This window comes from Schistocerca cancellata, chromosome 3 (assembly GCF_023864275.1).
Source record: "Schistocerca cancellata isolate TAMUIC-IGC-003103 chromosome 3, iqSchCanc2.1, whole genome shotgun sequence".
NCBI classification, from domain to species: Eukaryota; Metazoa; Arthropoda; class Insecta; order Orthoptera; family Acrididae; genus Schistocerca; species Schistocerca cancellata.
In genome coordinates, this window is record NC_064628.1 from 864,217,732 (window position 1) to 864,232,096 (window position 14,365).

Consider the following 14,365-nt stretch of genomic DNA (forward strand, 5'->3'; position numbering starts at 1 on the left):
GACATAATTCTTGTGCTGGATAGCGATACAGTCAGAAATGGAGCATGACAGCTGACTGTTGGTATTGATTTTTAAAATGTTCTATTACTATATATTCTGTACAGACAAGTTGCACTATGTAATCAAAAGTATCTGGACACCCCCAAAAACATAATGTTTTTCATATTAGGTGCATCGTGCTGCTACCTATTGCCAGATTGGGTGTTACTTGCGTCATACGTCCGTGTGTGAGATTCCACACTGCTGAACATCCCTAGGTCCACTGTTTCTGATGTGATAGTGAGATGGATACGTGAAGGGACACGTACAGCACAAAAGCGTACAGGCCGACCTCGTCTGTTGACTGACAGATACAGCCGACAGTTGAAGAGGGTCATACTGTGTAATAGGCAGACATCTATCCAGACCATCAGACAGGAATTCCAAAATGCATCAGTATCCACTGCAAGTACTATGATAGTTAGGAGGGAGGTGAGAAAACTTGGATTTCATGGCCTAGTGGCTGTTTATAAGCCACACATCACACCGGTAAATGCCAAACAACGCCTCGCTTCGTGTAAGGAGCATAGATGGCGGATGATTGAACAGTGGAAAAATGTTGCGTTGAGTGACGAATCACAGTACACAATGTAGTGATCTGATGGCAGGGTGTCGGTATGGTGTATGCCTGGTGAATGTCATGTGACAGCGTGTGTAGTGCCAACAGTAACATTCAGAGGTGGTGGTGTTATGGTGTGGTTGTGTTTTTCATGGAGGGGGCTTGCACCCCTTGTTGTTTTGCGTGGCACTATCACAGCACGGGCCTACATTGATGTTTTAAGCACCTTCTTGCTTCCCACTGTTGAAGAGCAGTTCGGGAATGGCGATTGCCTCTTTCAACATGATCTAGCACCTGTTCTTAATGCATGGCCTGTGTTGTAGTGGTTACATGACAATAACATCCCTGTAATGGATTGGCGTACACAAAATCATGACCTGAATCCTATAGAACACATTTGGGATTTTTTGGAGTGCTGACTTGGTGCCAGGCCTCACCGACCAACATCAATACCTCTCCTCAGTGCAGCACTCTATAAAGAATTGGGTGCTATTCCCCAAGAAACTCCAGCACCTGATTGAACATATGCCTGCGAGAGCGGCAGCTGTCATCAAGGCTAAAGCCCGGTCCACACGCAACGATCTGTCTGCGCAGACATCGGCGCAGATGTCTGTACATGCAAAAGATCGCTGCAAATGTGGTGTGTTCACACGACATAAACCCCAATCTACTACTCGCCCGCCATCTGTCAGTGTAGAAAAGAAATATCAGTGGCAAGCGACTACGCTCCCCGTAAACGTCAAAATTTAATTCAGTTATTTTGAAATACAGAAATGAAGTAAGTTCTGTTGTGGTCTGTGTTCGCAACTTGTGTTGCAAAAAACATTCAGACCAACCGCAGGAAACAGAGAAAGCGGTCAAAATGGTGTAGACGGTGGCTGCTAAAGCGAAATCAGTTTTCTCACGTAAATTTACTGCGAGAGTTGCAGGGCGAACCTGTTTTCTTTTACATTACCTCGTGTTCCATTTCCTCGCACATTGATACTCCAGTTTCACCTTCAATTGTATTGCTGCTTGGTCTTGGCGTTTCTTGATCACTAAGAAAGCCAAGCAGATCAAAATACCATAACGTTGGCTGGTATACTTGATCTACTCCTACACCAGACCTTCTAGATTTCTGAACTTTGGATAACTCGGTAAACAGTTCGCTGACAGGCTTAATTTACTTGACTTGCCTTCATGAACTCATCCTTCAGGAAAGTGTAAATAGCTTCACATGTATTGGGTATTATTTCACTCAATGCTTGTTTCGATATTGCAGAAGAAAATTCCAAATCCTTGTAGCTCCTTCCTGTTGCTAGGAATTTTAATGTTACCGCCAGCCGTTCATGGGGAGAAATTGCCCTTCCCATACAAGTATTTTTCTCATAATATGAGGGGTTACAAGCTTTAAGAGATAATTACAAGTTTCGACATCCACCTGCAAATTATTTTGCCAGTTCGCAACGAAATAATTTTTTTATTACCGTTTCTCTGTTTGCCGAGGCGTCAACTGCCCGCAATTTTTCAATTAGAGCGTTGTATGCTGCTGTCTTTTTGTCTCGGTCACTATATTCTTTACTTTTAATCTTCCACAAACATGGGTGGTTTCTGTATATTTCAATGAACTCACTTACAAACTCTCGAGAACACTGACGAGTATCAGCCATTTTAATGCCCTATGCACACAAATACAAACACTAGACTGAGCAAACAGCTGTTTTGCGCCAGATTTGCGGCGATCTCCTGTCCACACACTCCAACTTGTCTGCGCAGATGTGGTTTGAACCCACAGATTTGAGAGGTTTCGCTCAAACCTCCAACTCCAACTTCCAGGTTTGCACACACCTCAGGTTGGTGCAAATCTTCTGTCCACACGCAACGATCTGTCTGCACAGATGTTATGTGCGCAGACATTTGTGCAGACAGATCGTTGCGTGTGGACGGGCCTTAATGGTAGGGCAACACCATTTTGAATTCCAGCATTGCTGATGGAGGGCACCATGAAATTGTAAGTCATTTTCAGCCAGGTGTCCGGATACTTTTGATCACATAATGTATGTAGTTTTAAGTGGTGAAAGAGTAAATTAATCTAAAAGACACCTTGGTTAAGCTTGACTGTGCTTACAACTTGAACCCAACTATTGTAGCTGTAACTTCATTCATTCTACCTAATTGGTATCTCATGTTAGAATGAACCAACTTTGTTTCGATGTTGAAGTGTGCCCACAAAATTTCCCCCCCTTGAATTTAGAGTCTCATTTTTTGGCTGTCGCTTACATTCAGATAAATACAGTAAAAACTAAATTATGGTAACCGTGTGTTGTGTTCGTGATCGAAATTAAGGAGGAAAATATTTTAGCGCCATTCATAATTTTTTCCTTGTACAACAATTTGTTAAATAATTAAGGGACATACGAAGATTTAGGTCATAAAAGCAGCAATTCCTTATCTAAATATACTGGATTTTAGTTTTTGCCAGTCTTTCCTTGTTTGGTTATTTCTAATAATATGGATCAAATAGTGGTAAGGATTTTCTTATAAAGATCCTAGTTTCATCTATCTTAAGATATACTTGGCAGCAAATAGTGACAGCTGCAGTATTTCCATAGCATTCTGGATTTATGTCTATTTTCAAGAATGTCATTGTAGCAAACTAAATAATGCGGGTGTGAGAACAAGCCACCTAAGTAAAATATTAAGAGGGGAGGGGACGAGAAGTGTGTGTATTTAATTGTGCTGCCTGCAGACTAAGGAAATGCCACAGTTGTCCTTAATGCTACAGCATATCATTATGAAACATTGTAAGTTTTGGAAGATAGTCCATGCAAAACTGTGGAACATGATCCCACTTCATCACAACAAAGCTACTGAAGAATTCTGGCATGCCAAACAATGAGATAAAGTGATCTCTCAGGTTTTCCCAGAGTGAGTGATTAATAATGAGCTCCTTGGTGTTCAACTGAGTTGTTGTTTCTATTTGCTGCACAATATTTTGATGAGCGACCCAACCATCTTCTTCTGGTGCTGCGAGGGCCAACTATCTTTCCTCAGTATCTTAGATTACATAGGAAACACACACACACACACATTGACCTCTGTCTCCATGCCTCAAGCCATCACCATTGATCACAAAGAAATTCGGTGTTGAAGACTCTGGTCCATAGAGCTTGAACAGTTTCAGACAAGGAGAGCCTCACCAGAGAATTAAAACACCTACTGGTGTTCCGAAGAAATGGGTACTCAGAGCATCAAGCTGAACAAGCGATGCAGTTAAAATTGAGAACACCTAACAAAGAGGATGGCACTGAGGAAGAGAAGCCAAAGATCGCTTACCTGCCTTACACTGGCCCAATATCTGGAAAGATCAGTAGACTCCTACAGAAAAATGGTGTCCAGTATATTTCGCTCCCTTCAATTAATGTAAAAAGTATTCTCTGTAATGTTGAAGATGGTCATGGTCTCCAAAAGCCAGGCGTATATTGCATTCAATGCAAATGTGACTTTCAGAACAATCGAGGAGAGATGCAAGGAACATCAGTGACACACCTAACTAAAATAAACAAGTAAATCAGCTGTCACTGAGCTCTGCCTCGAATATAATTACAACATAAAATACCATGAGAGTCACATCATGGTGCGAACACAATGTCTGAGACAGCATAATTGAGGAATTTGTCAAAATAAAGAAGTTGGAAAACTTAAGAAACAAGGACACATGTTTAAATTTAAGTAACACTCAGGGCCTACCATGGAACCTCACAAACCATTACAATTACCCGAATTAGGGGGAATTTGCGTTTTATGGAGTATCAGTGCATGGTCTATAAAACAAAAGAGAGCAGTGGATATCTGGAACCGAACTCTGCTTTAAATAGCGGCGGGAGATCAACAATAGCTTGCCGTCTGGTTGAAGTCGAGGCGGCGAGCACACATAATAGCAAAACTCATAGAAGACAGCTGGGTTGGTCATCAAAATATTATGCAGAAAATGGAAACAACAACTTGGCTGAAAACCTGGGAGCTCACTATTAATGAGATAAAGACTCGGCAAACATGATCTCCTAGTCCACCAAGCCTGTATGGTTTGCTTGAAATTCACAAAGAAGGCATTCCATTGTGACCCGTTGCTCCATTGTGTTTATTTGACCAACTAAATAAAGTACTAAATGGCCTACAGAAATATCCTAACTGTGACAACAGAGGAAGTCACTGAAAATTTGAGACAAAATATAATTGTGTTGCTGCAAGAACTCTATGAAACATGGAAGCTGTCATCAAAAACCACACACACACACACACACACACACACACACACACACACACACACACACCTGCCTTAGTATCATGGGGCAGTGTCTGAAGCCAGGAGGAATATGGAAATCGGGAACATTCTACCCAGAAGAATTCTGATCACCCTCCCACCCAAAGTGGCATTCCCATTGCCCATGAGCCTACACAGTATTCTAGTACATCCTTACACCAAACGTATTCCCAAACCCTTACCACATGGTTCATGCCCCAGAGGAAGGGAAGACTCAGGTTCAACACCTGACCATTACATCCACCTTCCACACCCCCACCCCCTCCTAGCATGTCCCACCCCTTCCTGTCATGAGCTTATCCTATCCTAACAGAGGCAGGCCTACCTGTGAAAGCTGCCACCCTCTTATATACCAGTTCTGCTGCAATTTCTGCACAGTGTTTTATGACCACCCAAATGAATGGCCACAGCCAGTCTGTGGTCCAGAGCAGAGTTCACCGTCCAGTGGCAGAACGCACTGCCGAGTAAAACTTGCTCAATTTCAGTGGTTGCTCCACAACCTGTACAATTTGGGTCCCCCCCCCAACATCACTTCTGTGAATTATGGGTATGGGAGTTGTCTTGAAACACATCCTCCAATCACGTAATCCTTCTGGTGTCCGCCAATTAGGCCCTGCCCCCATACTCACCTCCTGCCTTGCTCTGTGACCCAAACTTCACATGCACTGTACTCACCCCCCCCCCCCCCCCCTGTAGCCCCTTCCCAATCGATTCCTCCATATCATCACATGCACAACTCCCATGCCTTCTGCCAGAACGACCTCACTGATGCTGCATTCCTGACCCATGCATCTGCTGCCTGTCCCCCTCAGCCATTAGCCACCTTCCTCATCCCCCACTCACACTTCCCTTTTCTGCCAGTTTCTCTCATTGCCCTTTCCATCCAACACAACTCCTGATCCTAGTTGCACTGTAGTGCTGAAACAGTGTAGTCACACTGTCTCTGTGTGTGTGTGTGTGTGTGTGTGTGTGTGTGTGTGTGTGTGTGTGTGTGTGTTAATTTTCATAATCTTTTAAAATAAAAAATAATAAAATTTGACATTAACTGTGACTGTGTAAGCTGTTGGAGTATGAGTACAGGTGTCACCAACTTTGTGACACTACAAAGCAAATCATTGGACGTGCTTCACTTATGCAGCTGTACAAACCTACAAATTGATCTTTTTTTTTATCCAATAACTTTCTTCTTCAATGATTAATGTGTCTCTCTCTTTCAACTTTTCTTGTGTGTGATATATTGTGTACTGTGGTACTGATCCCCTAAGACACTGTAAAATTTCCGATGATAAGAGTTCTGATTCTGTTTGTGTGTTCCTGACCTGTTAAATTGTTGATTTGTTTACAGGAAAAGTGTATGGGCAGTTAGTTGAGTTTTCAAAACAACTGAAGCCTGGTGGCCAGGAAGCAAAGCCTCGGAGGCCTCCACTGATGAGGCAAGAGAGCTTGTGCTTTTCTCCCCAGAGAGGCATACCACAAGCTCCAAGTAATCACAGGCGTGATCCAAACACAGGCAAAGGTGAGCGGAACTGCCTATATAGATCTTACTATCACATTAGATCGCCAAAGTTATTGAAAGGATACAGCTGATGGTTGCAATTTCAAATAAGAAAGGCTGTTTGCTATCATCTGTACAAATTTATTATTTATTTTCTACTGATTTCACCAAAGAGAAAGCTTGCATTGTATTGGCAGGGTTCAGTCCTCTTGTTACTACATTAATGGTGATTCTGTTTATACATAGTGAGGTCAGTTTCCTGCTGATATGAAAATCACGACCTGTTATACATGGTACTATAAACAATTTAATGCAGATGGTATTCAGTTTAAAGTTGAATTATGTATCTGTCTAACATACAGCTTCAATCAATGGAAAACAGGATGGAATAATGACAGGATTATGAGAAGTATAGATTGCTGATCACTGTGTGGTGGAGATCTTGAGTTGCAGGCAGGCACATACACAAAGAGACTGCTAAACATGTAAGCCTTCAGTCATAAGGCCTTTTTCTGGATTAGACAAAAAACACACTCACACGTAAATGTTTAGCAGTCTTTCTGTTGTGCCTTTATGCGAGTCAACATCTCTACTACAATGGTGAGTAGCAATCTATGCTTTCAATAAAAATGTACAGCTTCATTTCGTTCTATGAAGATTGTTACTGTGACTAAAACCAGTAGAAAATAAATTTGTACTGCTGAGGGCAAACACACAGACCTTCATATTCCTGATAGCAGTATCAAGTCACCTCATTAAACTGTAAGGAAAAATCAGTTTCTTATCTGTGATTTATGCTTAACTAATTCCTCCACTAAGTAAGCAACAGAATAAAGAGTTATAATATATTATGCTTCTTTTGCAGCTGTCCAAGAAAGAAATGCATATGCATTGGGAGTCTGGCGTAGAGTACGTATGAAACTGGAAGGTAGAGATCCTGACCCTAACAAGAGAGCCTCTGTTCAAGAACAGGTAAGGAGAAATGACTGACTTCAATTGAAGTGGAACATTTCACCCTTCCTCCTATCTCCTATCCCCCCCCCTCCCCCCCACCCCCCAATGTTTGTTTCCATTGCTCTATATTCCATATTTGGTTATGCACACACTCAAAATATAAAGAAGTTTCCAGTGATAATTACTGAAACAATCAGTACTATTTTCCTGAACAATTCCTTCAGTGTACAGCAGGGTGTGCAATGTTCTGAAACTTTCCGATGGATCAAAATTGTATACTGGGCCAGAACTCTTTGATTTGGAACCTTGCCTTTTTCAGATTATGTTCTCACTTGCTGAATATGCGGGCACAACTCGTGAACCGTTCTCACACATTCAATATTTATTAGCAAACAAAAAAATTAAAGTCGGCCCACAACTCACTCACTAATGAATGACAGATGGTACAGTTAAAACACAAGCACATGCACATGTGTATCACCTGTCCAGTGACCACTCATAAGTGTCAGTACTACACAGAATTATTTAAAGATTTATTCTAATGCCACAGAATGAGGAAAAGCTCAAAAACTTATTGTGGTTTAGTTTTCTTTTAGCTATGCCTATGCACCACAGTATAGGGCTTACTAGTACACTTTTGCTTGTATTGTAATCCTAATCATATTATTATCATAGCATTATTTGTAAGCTATTCTACTTTTGCAGCTGAATGTGATATTGAATGGCTAAGACACTGGACTCTGGTTTGTTTCCCGGATTCACTTCACGTGAATGCTTTTGGCAAAATTTCTGCTGTTCTTCAAACTCAGACATTGTCCAGTTGTGTTAGTTCTTTACTTGTGATAACTTTGTTGTTAATCATACATCATATTTGAACTTTTCCCCCGTTTTTCTGCATCTGTTAGTCAGATTTCTATGTAAATGTGCTAAGGCCACTATTTTCAGTTTCTGTTGTAGCAGGCAGCCAGTGTGGTGTCCTTAAATATATTTCTGTACATCATAGTGAAACAGTGTACATTTTTTATGTGAACAGCTCTGATTACATATTGGGAAATTATCATTTTGACATACGCCATACTGTAAACATCTGGTCTAAATCAAATCCAGTTATGTTTTTTCAATGTGTTTGATTCACATGCCCCTATACAATGCATATACAGAAATATCTCTGCTTAATCATTACAACCACAGCCATTCACTTGCTGGTGGTCATAAAATAGTCTCATGTGCTTACTATTTCAGCTTCATTTTTATATCCCCACTGTAGGTCGTCACATCAGTATACATACTCGTATACAATCAACTGGTTAGTTTCTTTGCTTGTAGTTTAAACAAAGTCACACACTAAATTACTATGTAAGTTGTGCAATGTTCTGCTTACTACTATCAAATTACTACTTAAATTACTGTGATTTGCAAGTGGATGGCGACTTGTCTGGAAAATCGGAAATAACTTGGGAAAATCAATTTGGAAAAGTGAGCTAAATGCCAAGGATTCTGAAGGAGGACTCGTGGAATCCTGAGATAATCTTGAAATAGTTGAACTGCTTTGTTGACAGAAATAAATGTTCAGTCATTTTTGCTATAAGTGACTCTGAAATTCTGCTTCGGAAACAGTCTATTGTGGATTCGTGTAAGCGAAGCATCCACATTTGAACATTTATTTTTGTAGATCAGACTTCGAATCCAGGTCATTTGTTTCAGTGCAAAGTAACACTCTCACAGTGTCCTGTTGCAAGTTAACAATGATCATAGTATGAAGAGTATCTAGTTTCAAACTACACTCTAGTTTGATACTCAATTGTTCTCAATATCTATTGAAATTACATTCATGTGACACCAGTTCAAAGTGTTTTTGTGAAGTTTCTCATATACTTAAAATGAGATAGCATTGCACAGAATGCTGATGGACAGCTGTAATGATAACATTTTCGAGGACAAGAGCTTATACCTTACAGATGGTTCTAAAACTATTGTTTCATTTTCACTGTTTTGGTATCATCTAGCTGATGGTTTAGCCACAAATCTCTCCACCTGTATACACACAAAATCGGAGTCAGAGGTCTTTCTGCTCTATTTCTATAATGACATTAATTTTGTCAGTCAGACTTAAAAGGCACTACAGCAGAATTAGGAGCACCTAATATGTTACTTTTACAAAGGTATCTTTTGTGGCTTTGTTTGCCTTTTCTGGTCTCTGAGTGCTTACTCCACAATTTTGGTTCTAGAATATGCTAAAGTGTACGTAGCATAAAAAAATGCAAAAAAGTGGTTCTGTTATTGGTGTAAATGTATCTTCTTCTACTGTAGGGCAATTTATCTTCACTTCATTTGGTATTATAACAAGAAGCAAATTCATTTCATATTCAGAAATGATTAGTTATTACTAAGAATCACAAAGTATTTTGAAATAGTTACATGTGATCCAGAATACAGATGCCTGAATGATAAAATAATGTAGATTGCATATTTCTGTGTAAATGAAGTTCATAATAAAGCATTCTAAATTTATATGTAGTAATTGTGTTACAAAGCATTATGATTGAACATTATTTCTTGAACAATGGAAAAGTCGAAACAGTTCATTTATGGGCATGAAAGCAAGGAAAATAAAACTTGCTCTCACATGTGGCAAAAAATTCTTCAAGGAAATTTTTGAATTCGAATAACACAGAAATCTAAGGTTTTCTTTTATGAAAAAAAAAGAAAAAAAAGAAAAAAAATCAAACAATGAAAAATACAGGGAGGAGTAGTGACAATCTTATGAACACTGTGTGAGTGAGTGAGAAAAGGCCTTCTGGCCAAAGCTTAACTGTTTGACAGTCTTTTTGTTGTGTGCCTATCTGCGACTCAACATCTCCGCTATATGGTGAATAGCACTCTATCCTTTTCATAATAAAGATCAAAATAATCTGTTTTTTAGTTTAGAAATTGGCTTAGCTTGGGAAAACCTATATTGTTTACCACCTGAGTGCACTGATGTAGGCTTTTGTTCCTTTCGGACACTAATGATTTTAGTGTAGCTTCTGTAATTAAACTGATTTTTAACTTTTGTGTTTACAAAATATCACCTTGTTTCAGGTTGATTATGTAATTCGAGAAGCAATGTGCCTTAAGAACTTGGCTCTGCTATACGAGGGCTGGACACCTTGGGTTTGAAGAAATGCAAGGGAATGGGCAGGTTCAGTCCACTGGAAGATGTAATCTTCCGCACGTCGCCCCCCAGCTGGCGGGAAGATACCGTGGAGGGGGGGGCACTCAAAGGCAAAGTTGCTTTCCATAAGACTACGGTCTCAACTTTAAAAATAAAAGCAACAGTTACTTTCTCCCTCCCTCCTTATCAGCTGCTGTAACTTACTCATTTCACAGTAAATTGTGACATGGCTGTCATTTTATCAGTACTCTGGCTTGCGTGAACGCTCGCAATTCAAGGGAGGTAATGTAATGTGTTTTAATGAAATTTTCCGATGTATTACATGAAGTAGCTTTCAACATAATCATTATTGATCCTTTCGGAAAAAAGAATTAAAATCTTAAACTTATTTTGTAATGTTTCTCATTGTTCATAAAGAAGGTATTTTATTTCTCTCTTATAGAGTATTCGGGATTACGGTTTTATATGCTTTAGGATTGTGAAAGCAGAATTGTTACTTGAATAGTTCAAAATCATATCTCCTGTCATATAAATCAGTTTGTTTTAGTATTTACATCACATTGCTTCCTTTTTATTAATAGTGATTCATGGGAACATGTCTCTAATAGTTACTTGTTATCCATGTCACAGTAAAACAGCTTAAATTGTAATGTGGGTTTTGAGTAAGATAAGTAACAACACGCATTATATGTAAGAGGCTGGGTTCGAAAACTCAGTAGGATAGGAGGGAGGGGCTTCATGAGAAACTTCTGGCAGTGAAGCCTAAAAAATTTGAAGTTTCATACATTATAAGCAGCAGTACACACACTTCAGCAGCAACAACTGCACGAACCTGGCACACCTGTTTTTCAGTTTCGTATTTCGTTGCAGACTTATGAGTAATCAATAACTTGAGTAATAAGCAGTGTTACTTTCTCAAGTTGTGATTCAGTTTTGTTTTAACATATAATAGGAAACATTGTGGATGTTTTATGAGAACATTAGGAAAATTAATAAGAAGTTTTTGGTGGCAGACCAGACGTGTATCAGTTGTTGTAATTGAGAGCTGCTCAGTATGTACCACATGCTTGCATGTTGCATTCTTTGTGGTACAAAACACAAGTCTTAGCATGGGAGAAAATTGTCTTTTGCAAGTATATCAGACAAATAAAAGGTAACCAACCATGACTTGTGTATTTCTTTGTACATCCAGTGTTAAGTTTATTATTTGACTGTGAAAGTGTAACATCTATTCAGAAAATAGTTTATTCTGACAGTGGTAATCAATTTTATTTTTCACTTTTATATGTTGCTGATTACCATTGAACATTCTTCACAATTTTAAGTCGAACAAAATGATATATTTTAATGAAGTTAGTTCTGCAACTAAATATTATTTTTTTTCCTTACTCGTTAATTGTGTACTGTGAACTTTATTGTATAGTGGATCATTACTAATGTTTTTGAACAAAATTACACCAGCAGTCACTGACTCAAAGTTGCGTAACTATGTTTCGTAACTATGCTTCTTCTTTTTTTTTATACAGAATAATTAAACATTTCATCTTTGCAAGCAGTAAACCTTAAAGAACTTCAGGTTGTATGGATTATTAAAAATCATAACACTTTTAAAAATTGGTTTATGTATAAATTGTTACATGCTATCAGTATAGTAAGATCAAAATCTGAAATAACACATGAAGAACGATGAACATTTATTCATGTGTTGCTCTATAGAAGTATACATTCAGATTTCTGTTGGGCATATCTGTAAGCTCAACAAATTTACGCATTTGAAATGCTTGTCACAACCTATTTTAAAATATTTTGTGCTAAAACATTATAATTTTCCCTATTTCCATTCAGCAATGTTAGTTTCCAATATTTTGGTCTCACCAGGAATGAATTCAAAATTAAGGGCAAGTGCCACTTAAAAGCTTCAATTATACAAGATTCATATTTCCCTTGTTCTTTATCTTTTCCCATCCACAAATAAAACTTTCATTTTCCTAGTTGTACTGCAATTTATCTTTTTGTTTATCTTTTTGCCAAGAAGTATTGCAAGCAGATTAAATTGGTTAGTTATGTGTTTATATGTTGTGGGAGGTAAACAAACTTCCAGTGAAATGGGTTGGTATGCCAGCAGTGTTGGTCCATCAGGTTGTATGATGTACAGAATAATATTGGTAATGATGCTTGAATATATACTGTTAATTCTTATTCTCCGCTCTAATAAAATAATCATCTCAAAAATGTATTTGTGTATTTATTTAACTCTTATTTAAGCTCATTTTCCCATTCCAAGTTCGGAAGTGAAAACTATTGTGAACACTTCGAAATTTAAGGAGAAAATGTATTTTCTTGGTATAGCCACCACAAGAATTCTGACAGCATACATTCATGTGTGTGCCATGAGGTGAGACTTTGTACGCTTGATGAGCATAAACATTATCTCTTAATCCTTAAAACTTTAAAGTCATATTTTTAGAACCTTTAGAATAAAATTAATTAGCACTTCCTGCTTTAAGTAAAATTTTACTTTGCAAGACTTAGTAACTCATGTGACTCTTGTACTTCAAGACAGTCCATGAACTGTAATAAACTGTAATATTGCAAAAAAATATTTGCAATACATAAATGCTAGTGATCTGTTAACAGCTCTTTTTTTTTTTTTTTTTTTTTTAATCTAATTTTCTTCAAAATTCTGCTCAGAAAGTGGGTTTGTATTATCATTTAAAGCCAAAGTTGTGGCTATTCCTTTGAAAAGAAGCTGTTTGTATGCCATTTCTAATGACCATATCATCAACATAACATAAACCTTACTCTTCCTTCCTTCTGCTAAGAAAATTTGTGACAATGTTGTTGTTTAGACTAGATATGTAAGATACCATAGTCATTAGCATCCACTGTGTTATTTGAAGCTTCTCAGAAAATACACAATATAGTAAAATAATCAGAAAAAGCACAATAAAGTAACAAAATCTTGACAGAGAAGGCTAGAGTGCTTAAAGAAATGATAGTATATAACAAGCTGCAAAATAAAACAAACTTCTTGCTTCCCGAGGCTGCGAAGAGTGGCCAACTAGAATTAAATCATCAACTGAAATAGAGGAGAAAATTTCTCTTTTTAGCAAATTGGTTGCGTTTGTGATGTCCCTGGCTATGTATTTAAAGAAAATGCTAGTTAAAGTGTAATTACACTCAAACACACACTCTTGTATTGGTTAATTTGATATGTCAACAATTATAAAAAGGATAGATTGCTACTCATCGTAAAGATGACATGTTGAGTTGCAGGCAGGTACAATGAAAAGACAATTACACACTAAGCTTTTGATGAAAGCTTTCTTCACAAAGCAATCTAGAGTGGGGCAAGGGAAGGGGGAGGTATAGCAGAGTACAGGTGGGGGGAGAAAAGAACATTATCTGGCAGAGCATGCAGAGACTATAAGGTGACAAACAAGGCTGCCAGGCGCAACTTCAGGAGGCTGGGGGGAGGAGCGACCACAATGAGTGGGAAAAGACAGTAGCTTTGTGTGCAGGATGTGAGGACTGTAGGTTATTGTAGGTTGCGGCAGGGATAATTTTAGGAGTAAAGAATGTGTCGTAAAGATAGCTCTCATTTCCTCAGTTCAGAAAAGCTGGTGGCAGAGGAGAGGATCCAAATGGTTAGAGTTGTAAAGCAGCCATTAAATTAAACCATGTTACATTCAGCTGCATTTTGTGCTACAGGGTGATCCACTTTGCTGTTGGCCACAGCTTGGCAGTGGCCATTCATCACAGTGGACAGCTGCCTGGTAATCACACCAATATAAAAAGCTGTGCAATGCTTGCAGCAGAGCTAGTATATGACATGATTGATTTCACAGGTGGCCCAGCCTC

General features: G+C 38.5%; 1 protein-coding gene across 1 annotated transcript in view; it reads left to right on the forward strand.

Annotated features, from left to right (window-relative positions):
• LOC126175920 (serine/threonine-protein kinase SMG1) overlaps positions 1–12,974 on the forward strand; it is a 383,335-nt gene extending 370,361 nt beyond the window's left edge. The window contains exons 53-55 of the mRNA XM_049922990.1: positions 6,247–6,417; positions 7,262–7,368; positions 10,432–12,974. Of these exons, the coding sequence (XP_049778947.1) occupies positions 6,247–6,417; positions 7,262–7,368; positions 10,432–10,509 (356 nt within the window). The 3' untranslated portion in view covers positions 10,510–12,974. The remainder of the gene's footprint in view (positions 1–6,246; positions 6,418–7,261; positions 7,369–10,431) is intronic.
• Positions 12,975–14,365: the final 1,391 nt, after the last annotated feature.